Source organism: Panthera leo, chromosome B1 (genome assembly GCF_018350215.1).
Source record: "Panthera leo isolate Ple1 chromosome B1, P.leo_Ple1_pat1.1, whole genome shotgun sequence".
NCBI lineage: Eukaryota > Metazoa > Chordata > Mammalia > Carnivora > Felidae > Panthera > Panthera leo.
The window spans coordinates 72,706,610-72,723,202 of NC_056682.1; the positions used below are offsets into that span (position 1 = coordinate 72,706,610).

The window sequence follows — 16,593 nt, forward strand, 5'->3', positions numbered from 1 at the left end:
AGCACAAAAACAGACATGTAGATCAATGGAACAGAACAAAAAATCCAGAAATGGACCCACAACTATATAGTCAACTAATCTTCAACAAAGCAGGAAAGAATATCGGATGGACAAAAGATAGTCTCTTCAATAAATGGTGTTTGAAAAACTGGACAACATCATACAAAAGAATGAAACTAGACCACTTTCTTACTCTATACACAAAAATAAATTCAAAATGGATGAAAGACCTAAATGTGAGACAGGAAACCCATCAAAATCCTAAAGGAGAACACAGGCAATAACCTCTGTGACTTTGGCTGTAGAAACTTCTTACTAGACAGGTCTCCAGAGGCAAGGGTAACAAAAGCAAAAATGAATGACTAGGACTTCATCAAGATAAAAAGCACAGTGAAGGAAACCATCAACAAAAAGCAACCTATGGAATGGAAGAAGATATTTGCAAATGACATATCAGATAAAGGGTTAGTATCCAAAATCTATAAAGAGCTTATCAAACTCAACACCCAAAAAACAAATAATCCAGTTAATAAACAAGTGGAAGACATGAACAGACACTTCTCTAAAGAAGACATCCAAATGGCCAACAGACATATGAAAAGATGCTCAACATCACTAATCATCAGGGAAATACAAATCAAAACTACAATGAGATACCACCTCACATCTGTCAGAATGGCTAAAATTAACAACATAGGAAACAACACATGTTGACAAGGATGTGAAGAAAAAGGAACCCTCTTGCACTGCTGATGGGAATGCAAAGTAGTGCATCCACTCTGGAAAACAGTACAGAGGTTCCTCAAAAGTTAAAAATAGAACTACCCTACAACCCAGCAATTGCACTACTGGGTACTTACCTAAAAGATACAAAAATACTGATTCGAAGGGGCACATGCACCCCGATGTTTAAAGAAGCATTGTCAATGATAGCCAAATTATGGAAAGAGCCCAAATGTCCATCAGCTGATGAATGGATAAAGAAGATATGGTGTGTGGGTGTGTGTGTGTGTGTGTGTGTGTGTGTGTGTGTGTGTGTGTGCGCGCGCATATATATAATGGAATATTATTCAGCCATCAAAAAGAATGAAATCTTGCCATTTGCAATGATGTGGATAGAGCTAGAGCATATTATGCTAAGTGAAATAAACAAATGCCGTATGATTTCACTCACATGTAGAATTTAAGAAATAAAACAGATGGACATAGGGGAGGGGGAAAAAAGAGAGGGAAGCAGACCACAAGAGACTCTTAACTATAGAGAACAAACTGAAGGTTGCTGGAGGGGAGGTTGGGGAGGATGGGCTAAATAGGTGATAGGTATTAAGGAGGGCACTTGTGTTAAGCACTTGGTGTTTGTTACATGTAAATGATAAATCATTAAATTCTACTCATGAAACCAATATTACACTATATGTTAACTAACTAGAATTTAATAAAATTTTGAGAAAAAAAAAAAACACCCAACTTCCTTCTCAGCTGTTTCTTAACCAAGAGCAGAGTTGAAAAAAATGTAAAGGTCAAACATGCATAATACCTATAATATTACGCATTATTATATGCGCATCACATATATAATAATACCTCTTTCCCCTCACAACTATAAAAGTGATTACTAAGGTCTTAAAGCAGTTATAAGGAAAAAAAACTGATACTAATGATATATGCACCTAATGTACATTAAAGATACAATTTTTTGAACATAAATACATCCACACCTGGAGGAGGACCACCAAATTTCCTTTGCCCATTTTCTTGAACCATGTTGTAACCAGTCTTTTCCATCAAAGCAAGTAATGCTGCTTCATTCTGAGTACCAGTTCTGACTTTACTGCATCCATTTATTCCATCTATGTTTTCTTCATTCATGGTTGCAATTCCTAAAACAAAATTCAAAAAACAGTGTTTATGACAGAGCACCAGGAATCTATGAAGGAGTCCTCTAGGTTGCAAGAAACCAAAAACAGTGTGGCTGCTAACATCTGATGATCACTGTGGTCTTGCCCACTAAGTCCTGCTCTACAGCAGAAGCTAGAAATTCCATTTAATGTCACTGATCAATTAAGCAGTACCTTTAGAAGGCGTAAGCTACAACAAAGGGAGGCAAAAGTAAAAAAGAGAAAAAAACACAAATAAATGAGAAGGGGTTAGAGAAGAGAAAAGAAAGCAGAAGGAGTAACAAAACAAATATACTGCCATCAGTGAATACATTATCACTGCTGATCTATATGGCCCAAGGTTTATTTTATCATACAGGCCAACTGGATTTTACTGTGCCTTACAATTCTCAGATAAATGTAGCCTAATGCCAATATAGCTCATGTTGTCAGCAATCTCTAAGAACTCCAAAAGTTATCAGAAATTGAACAGACGCTTGGAGTAAGTAAACAGAATTTCAAACCAGTCCCTGTTCCTAAAAGAAGCTACTAAAGAACGTAGGTTATCACAACCACTTGTCCTCCGAGCAGAAACAGGAACTACTGTGTTTTCCAACTAGCAGCAGCTTAAGAATTACATCGGTGGGTAGGCAGGAACTAGAAAGAACCTGAGATCTCTGCTGACCATATGTGTTTTTAGTTTTTTTAAATGAACTTAATTACAATGTCGTTAGGTTATCAGAAAATTCACATTGATCCTAAAGATTATTTTTTTCTGTTTCTTAATTATACGTCTCTCTCCTTTGGTATTACTATGAACAAATACAAAAATTAAAATCCACAGTCTGGGAAATGCACTGGGAAAGCCATTTTGGCTTTCAACAGAACTTTGGTAATTATAAATGGAAACTAAGTCACTGTAGCACAGCATTTCAAAAAGTATGAAATTTTTACCCCCAGCACCTCAATTTCACACTTAGTTCTGCCATTTTCTAGCTGTGGAAACTTGATCAGCTCATTGTTTCCTTGCTTATTATAAAATGGGAGTACCGGGGCGCCTGGGTGGCTCAGTCAGTTAAGCATCCATCTTCAGCTCAGGTCATGATTTTGCAGTTCCTGAGTTCAAGCCCCACATTGGGCTCTATGCCAACAACTCAGAGCCTGGAGCCTGCTAAGGATTCTGTGTCTCCCTCTCTCTCTGCCCTTCCCCCACTCATGTTGTCTCTCTCTGTCTCTCTCTCTCTCTGTCTCTCTCTAATAAATAAAGAGTAAAAAAAAATTTTTTTTTAAATGGGAGTACCGATTTAACTTATTGCAAGGTTGCTGTTAGGATTCAGTGAGGCAATGATGTAAAAGTCTTGTTAGAATTACCTAAGGCCAAATAAAGGTTAGTTTTGATTAATACTAGAGAGGAGCACATCTTAACTTTTCACACACCCACACTGTTTTTGATTTTTTCAGAAACATTTTGTGCATTTTCTCAAAGGTTGTGTGGGCAGGGGGTGCGATATGGTAGACACATATCTAGGGAAGAGTATCTGCATCTCTACAGTGGATAGAGGATAGGAATGCAGAAGACATCACCAAAGAATCACTGCTCTAAAGTAAGTGAAACTGTCACTGTAGTTATACTCACTAGTACTTAATATAGCACAACAGCTCTGAAGCCAGACTGCCTGGATTCAAATCCTTTTTTGCTTACCAGCTATAATTTTCAGTAAGTTACTTAGCCCTTCTGTATCTTAATTTCCTCATCTTTAAAATGTGAATAATAGGGCACCCGGGTGGCTCAGTCATTTAAGGTGCCAATTCTTGATTTCGGCTCAGGTCATGATCTCATGGTCTCTGAGATGAAGCCCACGTTGGACTCTGTGCTGGCAGCACAGAGCTTGCTTGGGATTCTCTCTCTCTGCTCTCTCTGCCCCTCCACAACTTGCTCTCACTCTGTCTCAAATAAACATTAAAAAAAGTTTTAAAAATAAATAAAATGAGGATAATAACACTGCCTATCTGATAGCCTTAATGAATATTAACACAAATGCTAATTTTATGCATATATTGGAACCTTTAAAATCACTAACATCTATGAATAACGATAGCTTAAAATCCAGATATTTATCTTTACAGTAACTGATTTCAGAACAAAAGTATGACACCAGATAGAAAGAAACAGGCTGAGAATAAGACTCAGAAGTTCAGTTTATTTAGTAGCCTATTATAAAGCCATGGAATTTCTACACATTACCTCTAGTTTATACAACTACTAAAAGAGAGTCTCAACTTTGCTAAAAGAAAATACTATTTCCACAGATGAAAAAACGCAGGCTAACAAAGAAATTATCCAAGATCACAGAGCCAGAAAGCGGCACAGACAGAATTCAATTCCAGGTCTGCCTGATGCTAAATATCCCCTCCTGCCAAGAAAATGATTTTGACATACCTTTTGCCGCAACATTACCTTAAAAAGTCCCTCAAAAAACGAAGAAGCACCCAAATTGACTTTCATGCAAGTGGAATATGCAGAAATTATAAATTAATACACTTTAGTCATGTGACTTCTACAGTCCTTCCTAGTTGCAAAATGTTTTCTGAGCGGTGAATATAGCTACAAACACATTTATATCGCACACACTATACACACACAATCTTTTTAGTCTTTAAAGCTCTTTCCAAGCTATTATATTGCATTCAATGGAGTAATTCTGAAGAAAATGAGGCAAGAAAGTAGCTCCTGGACCCATATAGTTTCTACCTGCCATCTACCTAATTTCCTTAAACTTACTAGCCCAGTTTTCTTTATGAAGCTAAGATTCATTTATCAACCTGCCTAATGAATGTATTGAGAATGAGATATTCAACAGGCATCCTGAATTCAACATATCCAAAACTCAATGTCATTTTAACTTCTAAACCTGTTTAAGTTCCTTCCTGTTTTACATCTTCATCAATTCTTCCATTCAACCAATAAACAAACCACAACAAACATACTCCCATCTCCTACAAACTATCACAGAGTTTCACAATGTGAGTTAACCCAGAGTCTTCCTTTGATTCAGTCACAAACACCTGCATATTTTACCTCTGAACAGACCTTGAAATCAATCTTTTCCTGTCCATCCCCACAGCCTGTTCTCAATTATGTGTTACTGGAACCAGTACTAGATTCCTAACTGTTGTTACAGGCTTTAGTCTCGTGCCCTGCAAACAAAATCTCCATGATGCTGTTGAGGTGATATCTGATCATCTTAAGTTGTGAATACAAATCAAAACTAAGGGGAAAAATGAGTACTCTTATGTTTTAATCTTAGAATCAAAAGGCCTTTCTAGAAAATGAACAAAAGAGCCTCAAAGGAAAATATTACTGTATTATTTTTTACTACATAAATATTAACTATCATCTTGGAAGGCAAAAAGAACAAAACCAAGACAGAAAATTATAAACAGGGAAAAAGGATCTGCAACACACATATTTAAGGCTACTTTCAAAATTAAAAAAGGGCAGCATGGTGTCATAATTAAAAGCAAATTCAAGTATCTAAATAATGGCTTAAAGGCAAATCCTGGTTCTCCCCCTTACTAACTCTGAATTTGGGCAAGTTTGGCTTCCGTTTATTTGTCCCTATAAAGTAGATAATAAGAATTTCTACCTCATAGTGAGTGTTGTTGTCAGGATTATGGAGAAAGGGCTTAAAACAGTATTTTGGATATAAGCACTATAAATGTATTTACTATTTAATATACAAAAATAAATAAATTTAATTTCTAATAAAATATTGTCTAATAAATTAATAAAATAATAAGAAAAACACAAACAGCAGACCAGGGATTGCAAACTCAGATTCATTCACTTGTTCAACAAATGTTTGCTGAGTACCAACTGTGTGCTGGTACTATTCCTTATGTCTGGGATACATCAGTAAATAAAAGAGCGAAACCCCTCCCTGGCATAGCCTGTTAGCCAGTGGAAGAAAACAAGCAATAATTAAAGTAATAAGTAAGTAATATATGTTAAAAGGTAATGTGGGGGCTTGGGGGGCAGGGATAGGGCACATGGAAGGGATTAACAGAAAACAGAAGACAGGGTGCAATTTTAAAGAGGATAGCTATGGGGCGCCTGGGTGGCACATTTGGTTAACTGACCCAGTCTTGATTTCAGCTCGGGTCATGATCTCACGGTTTGTGAGATCGAGCCCCACATCAGGTTCTGTACTGACAACATGGAACCTGCTTGGGATTCTCTCTCTCCCTCTCACTCTGCCCCTCCCCTACTTGTACTCTCTCTAGCTCTCTCTCAAAATAAAATAAATACATTTTAAATAAATAATAAATAAATAACTAGTACTAACCTCAATAAGAACATTTGAGCAACATTTGAGCAAAGAATTAAGAAACCTACCTATGCAGTTATTTGGGAAGAGCACTTCACACAAATAGAAAAAGGAGGACAAAGGTACAAGGTAGAAGTGTGCATGACACACAAAAGGTACAGCAAGGGGATTGGTACGGCAAAGCCAGGAAGACAATAAGAATAGTAGGAGATAAAATCAGAGAGGTAATAAGCTGCCACATGACACAGACCTTGTAAGTCAGGTAACGAAGGACTTTGGCTTTTATTCTAGGTTAAATGAAGAGCCACCACAGATTCTTGAACACAGGAGAACTATCATCTTTCCTTTTAAAAGGATCATTTGGCTATTACAGCGGAAAGGCAAAAGAAGTGGGGTGCCTGGCTGGCTCAGTTGGTAGAGCATAAGATTCCTGATTTCAGGGTCATGAGTTTGAGCCCCACGTTGCAGGTAGGGATTATTTAAAAATAAAAACTTTTTTAAAAAGAAAGAAAGAAAGAAAGAAAGAAAGAAAGAGAGAGAGAGAGAGAGAGAGAGAGAGAGAGAGAAAGAAAGAAAGAAAGAAAGAAAGAAAGAAAGAAAGAAAGAAAAGAAGAGCAAAGGTGGCAGCAGGGAGACCAAAGAGAAGACTACAACTAAAACTCAGGTGAGAAATGATGGTGGCATGGACCAGAGAGGGTGATGAAGGGGAAAAGAAGTAGTCTCTGATATGAGATACATTTTAAAGATATACCTAACAGAATTTTCTGATAGACTAGATCCGGATTGGAAGATAAACAGAGAAGTCAAGGATAACACCAAAGTACTCGCTAGAGCAATGAGAAGCAGAAAGATGAGGAAGGCAGAGCTAGAACAGATTTTAGGGATAAGATCAGAGTTCAGCTTTGAACACAGTGAGTTTTTGTATCCACTAAATGACCAACTCGAATGCCTACAAGGCCCTGGGAAGAAATGTTAAATGAACATAAAGGCCAAAAACAAGACTCTAAGAAGTGCTATGCACCATCTGAAAACGGCAATGACTACTCAATTCTAATAAACTGTTTCCATCTTCAAATCCTGTTTGCCCAGTTATGCCACATTTTCCAATTTTAAAGAGAGAAGCCAGAAATGGCAGATTTTTATGTGAAATCTCAATGTTTAAAATCTGAGAACCAAAGAGCTGAATTTACCACGAAAACTGCAAAACTGGTGTTAAGTGTAAACTGGTGCAGCCACTGTGGAAAACAGTAGGAAGGTTCCTCAAAAACTTAAAAATAGAACTACTGTATGATCCGTAATTCCAGTACTGGGTATTTACCTGAAGAAAACAAAAACGCTAATTTAAAAAGATACACATGCCTCTATGTTCACTGCAGCATTATTTATAATAACAACGATAAGGAAGCAACCTAGGTGCCCACTGATAGAAGAATGGATAACAAAGATGTGGGGTGCGTGTGTGTGTGTGTGTGTGTGTGTGTGTGTGTGTGTGTGTGTACTATATAGGTATAGTACACAGTATACCTATAGAACATACTATAGGAAGGTAACTTCCTACCAAATGAAAGTATTCAAACATGGGCTAAACATGCTGTAGAGATTCAAGCAAAGGGTGCACTACTGGACCATGTGGCTTTTACCATCCCTTCCAAAATTTAGTACAGAGAGTGAAAGCATAGAAGCTGCCTTCAAAGGATTTATAACCCAGAAAACAGTATTATCATCATCATCCAGTTAGGTGTCTTATGTTTCAAGCCTTCATTTTCAGGAGCAGTATCTCTACAAGAGGCTCGCGGCTCCTTGAAAACAGAGTACTGCATAGTCAGAAAGACAAAATAAAACAAACTGAAAATTACTTCAAATATAAAAACAGTAACAAAAACTATACAGACCAAACAAAACACCTGCCGACTTTCTATCTTTTTAATTCTGGGCTGCATAAGGGCAGGGATCCCATCTGCCTTGAATACTTTCCTTATTATCCATACAGTGTTTGGTGCACAGTAAATACTCAATAATTTTTTGCTGGATGATGGGTCTAACAGAAAAATCCTTACCAGGACTTCATATACTGTTGGCAGGTACATATTAAATTGGAATTATCTTTTTAAAGGGAAATTTGGCAATATTTATCAAAATCTAAAATGTATACAAACAGTAATTACTAAAAAATTAACCTACAGATATAGTTGCACAAGTATGCAAAAATACATGCACAAGATGTGGACTGAAACATTGTATATAAAAGCAAAAATCTAGAAAAATATTTAGTTGTCTACACAGAGAGTACTGATTAAAAAATTATGGTATAGTGGGGCACCTGGGTGGCTCAGTCGGTTAAGCATCTGACTCTTGGTTTTAGCTCAGGTCATGATCTTATGGATGGTGGAATCGAGCCCTGCATCAGGCTCTGCACATGGAGACCCTGCTTGGATTCTCTCTCTCTCTCCCAGTGTCTCCACCCCTCCCCAGATTGCATGTGTGTGCATGCTCATGCTCTTTCTCTCTCTCAAAATAGATAACTTTAAAAAAAATCTTTAAAAAATTATAGTATTATGCAATTGTTAGAGAATATCATAGATCTGCATGTGCTGATATGGAAAAATATTTAAGAAATATATGAGAAAAGTATGCCAGAGAACAATATTTACTGGTTTACCAACTGAATGTTTTGTTTGAAGATACTCAAGTATACATTCACACGTTTTATAGGCATACAAAAATTTTAGAAAAACTTAACCATTGGTAAGTAGGAATGAGGAGTCAAAGCACCTTAATGTTTCACTTTTCTGTGACTGTCAAGAACATATGCTACTTGTATTAAAAGCAGGAAGCCTTTTTGGGGGTTTTCCATTGTCCCTTACATATAAAATCCAAACTCTTTAAAAAGCCATAAAGGTCCTTTCCTAATCTGGCCCAGCCTACGTCTCCAACTTCATTTCTTACTCTATGTCAACAACAATACTTACCTTTTTGTCATTTGTCAAATGTGCCAAGTGCTCACATACCAGCCTTTGTGTAGCTTGTTCCCACAGTCCTGTCTCACTCTCTTTGCCTTTCCCACTCCTAACATTTTCCAGAAAAACCACCCCATGACTCTCCCTTTCAATGCTAAATTAGGCATTCCTCTATACTACTATCACAGAACACACCTCAGAGTGCTGGTCTGTCAATCCCTTCTACAACCTCCCCCCCTAAACTCTGCCAGATATCAAGAAGGGTCTAGTTTTTTATTTCCAAATCTCTACCACCATGTACACTCCCTAATATGTGATAAATGTTCAATGAATGAGACAGAAAGGGAGGGACATTGTGATTTAATTGAAAATAATGGACTTGGGTAAGAGAAGGCCTGAGTTCTAGTGCTTAGTCAAGAAATCTCTGGATGAATTACTTTACAGCCTTTACCTTTACTTTCCTAATCTGTGAAATTCCATTTTATGTCTATTTCTGCATTCATATATTTAGCACCTTATATACCCTGCATGATGATAGGCAGTTTATATACATTATTTCATTTAGTACTTACAATAACTCTGTGAGATAGGTACTATTCTATTCCATTTCAAAAATAAACTGAGACTAAGATAAAGTTACAGTGCTAGGAAATTGGTAGGGTAGATATTCAAACCTGTCTGCCTAAATATTGGGCTCCTGAAGGAATACTTTATATTACCTTCATTTTTGATATTCAATAATCTGAGATCTTCATAAAAACGATGTGATTTGCCAGAGGCCATATAAGTTGCAAAATCAGTACCTGAATCCAGGTTTTTTCAGATCAATAGTTATTCTTTTAAATATGATTATAACAACTACTCAAATATTTATGGCTTCTTTAAAAAACTACAGCATGATACTTTTTAAAACTATATTACCTTAGAGGGGAAAAAAATCAGTCAAACATTTTTGGAAAATCTCTAATAAAATAATTTCAAATTTATTAAAGACCTTATAAATCATCTCATTCAACCACCTATCTGATATACAATTCTCTTTTACAATATGGGTGCAAAGCAGTCACCTACCTTATTCTTGAATTCTTACAAGAAACTCATATTCTCTAGAACAACTTAACCTTGGTTAACTCTTTCAGAAAGCTCTTTCTTATAATGATCATAATTTCTTCCCTTGTAACTTTCACAAATAGATCCTCATATCATCCTTCTGGCCACACTGAACATGCCTCTTTCATCTAACTGCACTTGAAAAATTCTTCTCCTCTTCTTCAAGCTAAACATTACCAGTTCCTTAAATCCAACATTTTCTAAAATGATGTCCCTTAGAATACTATTCTAGGAGCTATTAACAGGCCTCAAAAATGTGTTCCATACCTAAATAACATCTGAGAATCACTATACGTCTCTCTTAAGAGTATCACAACAAACATTAGCATATTTAAGACGATGAAAAGTTTCAGTTAAAACCTTTCAACTTTAACTCCTGCTTCTCAAACATTTCAACATGACACCCTAATTCTCCCTGCTACCTGTATTAACTGCCTATAAAATTATTTGGAAAATGCTGCCTTAACTGCTCTTTACAGGATACAGTTTGTTCCCTATGTTCCCTCACTGTCCTCTTTCCTTTACAAGTATGGTGGTCAAAATTACAGAGAAAGATTCCATCAGTGTTCTACACAGCTGCATGATACTGATGGTTGAATGAAGCATACTATCAACAACACTGGGGTTTTAATTTTTAACAACGTATTTACATCTGAAGAGTATATGTGATATACTGAAAAAACGTTTTTTTAAATAATAAAGCTATCCTGTAAAAGACCATCTCCAAAGAAGGTAAAAAGATGTTCAGCTTTTCCTCAATTCCCCCCCTCTATGTCCATTACTATGATGATTATATATATGATTACTATGATTACTATGATGAACTATGATGATACTGTCTCTGTTCTCTTTCCACCATTTTTAGATTCTTCTAACTTTCTGGCTTCACATATTTATTAAATGGCAGAATTAGGAAGTCTGTACTGTCAGCTGGGTACCTTACACTATACTCCAGGAACACACTTACGTGACATCAAATCCAATAAATAAATAAATCTGTTATTAACAGATTCTGTTAAGAGTTAAGGTACTCTTTAACAATCAGAACCATCAATGAGATAAAGATTAATTAACCAAACCAACTTTCAGCCTTTTGTCTTTAAAAAAAAAAGGGCAATGTCCTTCTATCATTGCTTTAAAATTAAAATCATTTTAGGGGTGCCTGGGTGGCTCAGTCGGTTGAGTGCCCAACTCTTGATTTCCACTCAGGTCGAGATTCCAGGGTCATGAAATGAAGCCCCACATTGGGCTCCACACGGAGTTTGGAGCCTGCTTAAGATTCTCTCTCCCTTTTTCAAACAAAAAGCATTTTAAATAATATAACTACCTTTTTCCTCCCTTTAGGATTGTTTTTATTCTACTTGGCTTTGACTATACCGTCATGGAAGATTTTCTACTAAGAAAATATTAGAATTACAAGTGGACCGTAGACCACCTCCAATGTTATACATAGAAAATCAAGAGCAACTAAAATAGACTTGCTTAAGGTCACAAAACTAGAAACTGAAAAGACCTATGGCTCAAACCTTCAGACATCAATAAACTCTGACTCTGGCTCTTTTCCAGAATTTAGTCCAGAGGGACCTTAATGGCCTAAACATCCTATAGGACATCATACTGTCCCATTACACTAAAGAAAGACATCAAGTTGATACAATGTGGAGAATAGGAAAGTATGAGATTTATATTTTTTTAAGCATGCTGCAAGGATGAGGAAAAAAAAAAGACTAGTTTAATATGCTGCCTTACATATAAAACAATTGAGAAATATACCTTCTGTTTCCATTTTACCCAAAATGTAGAATTTAATCAATGCATAGTTTTGTTTTTCTGTAACTCATCGCTTACTCTAAATGGCCGATTTGTGCAATGCAAACCACCCCTGCAATTACTTACAGACATGTATTTTGGGTCAATTCATGTCTCTAAAGTTGTATTTTTAAAGATATTATATTATCTAGGGTGTCACGTTGAAACAAATGGCAGTCCCCACATTAAAGACTCTTTTTAACATACAATGACTAGAAACATATGCTAGACTTAGTACATTTAAAGAAATCTCAATCAAAATATTTTAAAAACTTAAAATTAGGAAAGTGTAAGAGTCACCAACCTCACTCTCTCTTTAGAAAGGAATATGTTTTATCTTAAAGCTTTCAAAACAAAGGTAACATACACACATCTCTAATTCAAAAATCAAAAATATCTAACTTTAATACCATATTTAATCTAACAAAATACATTTCTAAAAAGGCCAGAAATCAAGAACCTCAGATAATTAAAAATCAAATCTAAAACAGGCATACAACAGCCTAATATTTGTTCTAAACTATTCCAGAATCAATCTGAGAATTACCAAAACTCCAAGGAAGTATAGCAGCCCTATACATTATGACAAAGCTGTCATACCAACTGAAGCTTCTAGGCTCAATTAGTACTGCTGACCCAAGGAATCTGAGTAAGGGAAGGAGGGTCCTAAGCAAGAGAATGACACAAACAATTTATACAAAAAATAGTGGGGAAGGGCAGATTAAAAGCTGCTGTACCATAAATAAACTCTAGTTTTCACAGATAAATCTTTTTTCCTAAACTTTGGGCTTTCAAAGATTCCTTTCCAGCTCAGTTTCAAAAGTAAAATTAGAAGAAAAATTAAAAAGAAAAAATTTTCTAAGCTATTAAGTAGGCCAAGACGGCATAGCCAATCACAGGATAGATATTCGAGTAACAATTTGAATCAAGCCTTTAGCTTTAAATGCTAACTATATCTTCACTAATTTTAAGAACCGTAATAAGTTAACAAAAATAAAAATTTTCAAATTTGTACTGCCTTTCAAAATAGAAAATATACTATTAAAAAATTACTAGCACAATTTTAGCAAAATATACATAAAATTAATCACTTATCTAAAGAAATTTGTGTCAGCTGTGTTCAAACTACTTAAAACTGACCCTTCATCTTATGAATTACTGTAAAAATTTATGAAATGAAAATGAACATTTTATAAATTTTATTTTTAAAAACTGCAATAGTGGGGCGCCTGGGTGGCTTGGTCAGTTAAGCGTCCGACTTCGGCTCAGGTCATGATCTCACGGTCCGTGAGTTCGAGCCCCGCGTCGGGCTCTGTGCTGACAGCTCAGAGCCTGGAGCCTGTTTCCGATTCTGTGTCTCCCTCTCTCTCTGCTCCTCCCCTGTTCATGCTCTGTCTCTCTCTGTCTCAAAAATAAATAAACGTTAAAAAAAATTAAAAATAAATAGAAATAAAAACTGCAATAGTGAAAAAAATTAATTTTTAAAGTATTAAAACACTTGTATAGAAAGCATATTAGTTATGGCATTCCTTAAATTACGTGGTATTAAATTCCTGATTTGTTCAATTGTTATTGAGTATGGAATGCTGAGACCATGGTTGCCAAGTCAATGGAGGTTTTTTTAAGTGGTAACTCATTTTAGTGACAGACTGCACTACTTTTATTTTCCACATAAAATGAGGATTACTCAAAAGTATATGGATATAGAAGTCTAACATCATTTCAGAATGAAAGGGTATAGATGGATTGGCTCAATTCCATTTTAAATTATTTTTATTAAATAATGAGGACACATTATTCCTAGAAGTTAAATATATAATGAATAAAAGTGTTGGTACTGGGTGTTTCACAACTTTTAGTAATACCGTAGAGAGTACTTTTTAATTATTTAATTAACAATTTTTTAAATATTGCATTGAACACAAAATTCTTTGAATTTAGTATAAAGATACCTACAATAGAACCAAAATTCTTGTATGCTACTACACAATAATACAGTGATATTCCTTACATAAAGGAAAAGGAAAAGGAAAGCTCCTATAAGCTTTCATCCAAAATCTATTATAATTTGAACATAGATATCACATTTTCTTCTCTCACTGATTTCGTTTTAGCAACAATCAGGTAGTAAAATAAGACACGACCCAGCATTAATATACAAATCTGGACAGATTTTACATCAAGTATTTGATTTGTATTCACAAACCCTCCTTAAACCGACATGTCTGTTTTTTAACAACAAAAATGACACCATTAAAAATAGGAGGCTTAATATCAGTCCATAAATTGGGCATATTGTTATTAATATTTCTTAACTCATAACAGATCCAATAATACACATGCTTATATTTCAGACGTTGATATGTATCATAATCTTTGGCAATAATGTTCAAATCCAATATTCTACCCTCTTAAATGAAAATTAGCAATTAAAGCAGTGCCTTAAACAGAAACTAAAGCACTGCTAATATTTAGCAATTGCAGCACTAATAGTCATCTTTATGTCCATTATGGCACACAGGTGCAAATTTTTAAAAACGAATGTTTTATATGTGCACCTTGGAAAGAATATCATTAAAGATGATTAAGGAGCTTTAATTCTGAAAGGCTCTGTATGGAAGTCTGTCCAACTGCTCAAATATACATTGTAGTGATTCTTGAAATGAAAATATCTTCCTGTTATTTAAATAAGGAAAATACTACCAACACGTGAATATGTTATTTATACATTGAACACATCCTGCTGCCTGGTTCTAACGCCATTATCAAACACAAAGCGAACAGATTTCTAAAGAGAAGCCAAGTCTTAAAAAGCTCCTCCTGATAGTCCCTCTACAATACTGGCCTATATTAGAATCGTCGCCTATTATAAAGACAATAGATTATTTGTCAAGAATGTAAAGAGAGAGCTTAAAGAAACTTCAACATTAACTAAATTCACATATAAGGCAACTGGTGCCCAAATAATTGGTCCTGGCTCCCCAAGGATCTCACAATTAACATCAATGCAAGGATTATTAAATCCCAGGTCTCCTGACATCACGTTCAGTGGTCTTTCTAGAACCCCCCCCCCCCCAAAGAAAATATTTAAAAGGTTTGTAATTAAAACTATCTGACTTTAGGAAACACAAATGGTACTACTGCGTGTACTACCGTCCATGGCTGCCTGCCGCGGCGTGTCGCGGGAGAGAAGGGGGTCAGTTATCTTTCCCAAACACCCACAGCCTTCCACTGTTCAAGACCCTACACACAAGAGAGCACTTGGGGAATAAACAGGAAGAGTCAAAGGCAGAGGAAAGTTCGAGGCTCATCCCAGTTAGAACTCAATGAAAACGACGACATGATTGCCAAATCTCACCCAGCAGTCGGGACGCCCCGGACGTCGTCCCAAAGGCTCTACAGGGGACGCGCGGGCGCCACAACGGCCAGACGCCCTTGACGTGTGGCGGTCGACGGAGGCAGTGCTAGGAGAACATGGAGGGCAGCAGGTGGGAAGCGGCCGGAAGATGTCGGGGAAGAGCGGAAATAAAGCAGAGAGAGGGCAGGGCCCCCGAGGGGCGGAAGGAGCCGCCAAGGGGCCCCCGACGACAACTGGAGCTGGGGGACTGGACGGCTGGGACCACGCGGCGCAAACTGTGACGGCAAGAGCTATCGGGTCAAAAGATGCCCTCTGGGGCTGGGGAACCGCGTCAATGACTCTAGCCCTCCCTATGCTCGACGGGGCAGGGTAGTGAGGAGGGCGAATCCCGCAGACACTGCCTCCAGAGGGGCGTGAGTCCCCACTGCGTATCTGGCGTAACAGTGTATCGGACTGGGCCTTTTGCGGCCGGAAGGCGGGGTCTCCAGCCGTTACTAGCGGTTTGGTTGTGACCCCGCTGTCCCCATCCCCTCCTCACCCCTTCGGGTCTTCAAATGTTGGTCCTAAATCCCTGGGACCAACGACCACAAACCGCCGCCACCGTTTCGGGGACCAATCGGTCGGAGCGGGGGAGGGGGGGGTCGCCGTAGCGGGGGAGGCCACCGGGAAGAGCTCGAGCCGTCCTCGCGCCTTGGTTTGTCTCCCAACAGGCGCCGGGGCAGTGGCCTAGACAGCCCCACGCGGAGTGGAGCCCCAACCAATCAGTGACCAGCTTCAGGGAGGAGTAGGGAGTGGAGAGTGGGCGGGATGAAGGTTTTTACCCGAATGAGGCTCTCGGAGGGGCGTAAAAGTGCTTGGAGTGACAGGCACTTTAGCCAATTGGGAAAGGAGAGCGAGTTTTAGGGGGTGGGCATACATGTAGTGTTGCCAAAAGAAAATCCTGCGTGTTTTGTTAGGGTGTGGGGAAACAAACACTATGATTTTAACATACTCCTTTTACTTAGGGGGAAATGTAGATACATTTTAAAGGCTCTTCTCATTTGACGGAGTTTTCAAGTCTTAAACTCCTAGTTTAGACGTCTTTCAGTGTGGGGATGGGGGATGGGGCGGTATAAGGCTAATTTGCTGAGGATTTTCAGATAGGACGAACATGT

At 37.4% G+C, this 16,593-nt stretch overlaps 1 protein-coding gene across 10 annotated transcripts in view; it reads right to left on the minus strand.

Moving 5' to 3' along the window:
- Positions 1-16,115, minus strand: part of RBM46 (RNA binding motif protein 46) — a 48,964-nt gene extending 32,849 nt beyond the window's left edge. For 9 of the 10 annotated variants that reach the window (XR_006201666.1, XR_006201665.1, XM_042935237.1 and 6 more), the window contains exons 1-2: positions 15,440-15,969; positions 1,719-1,880 (exon numbers count right to left, since the gene is read on the minus strand). Coding sequence is in view for 8 of the 10 variants with exons in the window: in XM_042935237.1 (XP_042791171.1) it covers positions 1,719-1,869 (151 nt within the window). In the remaining 2 variants the exon portion in view is untranslated. The other variant, XM_042935238.1, reaches the window with a different exon arrangement.
- Between the last annotated feature and the right edge of the window lie 478 nt (positions 16,116-16,593).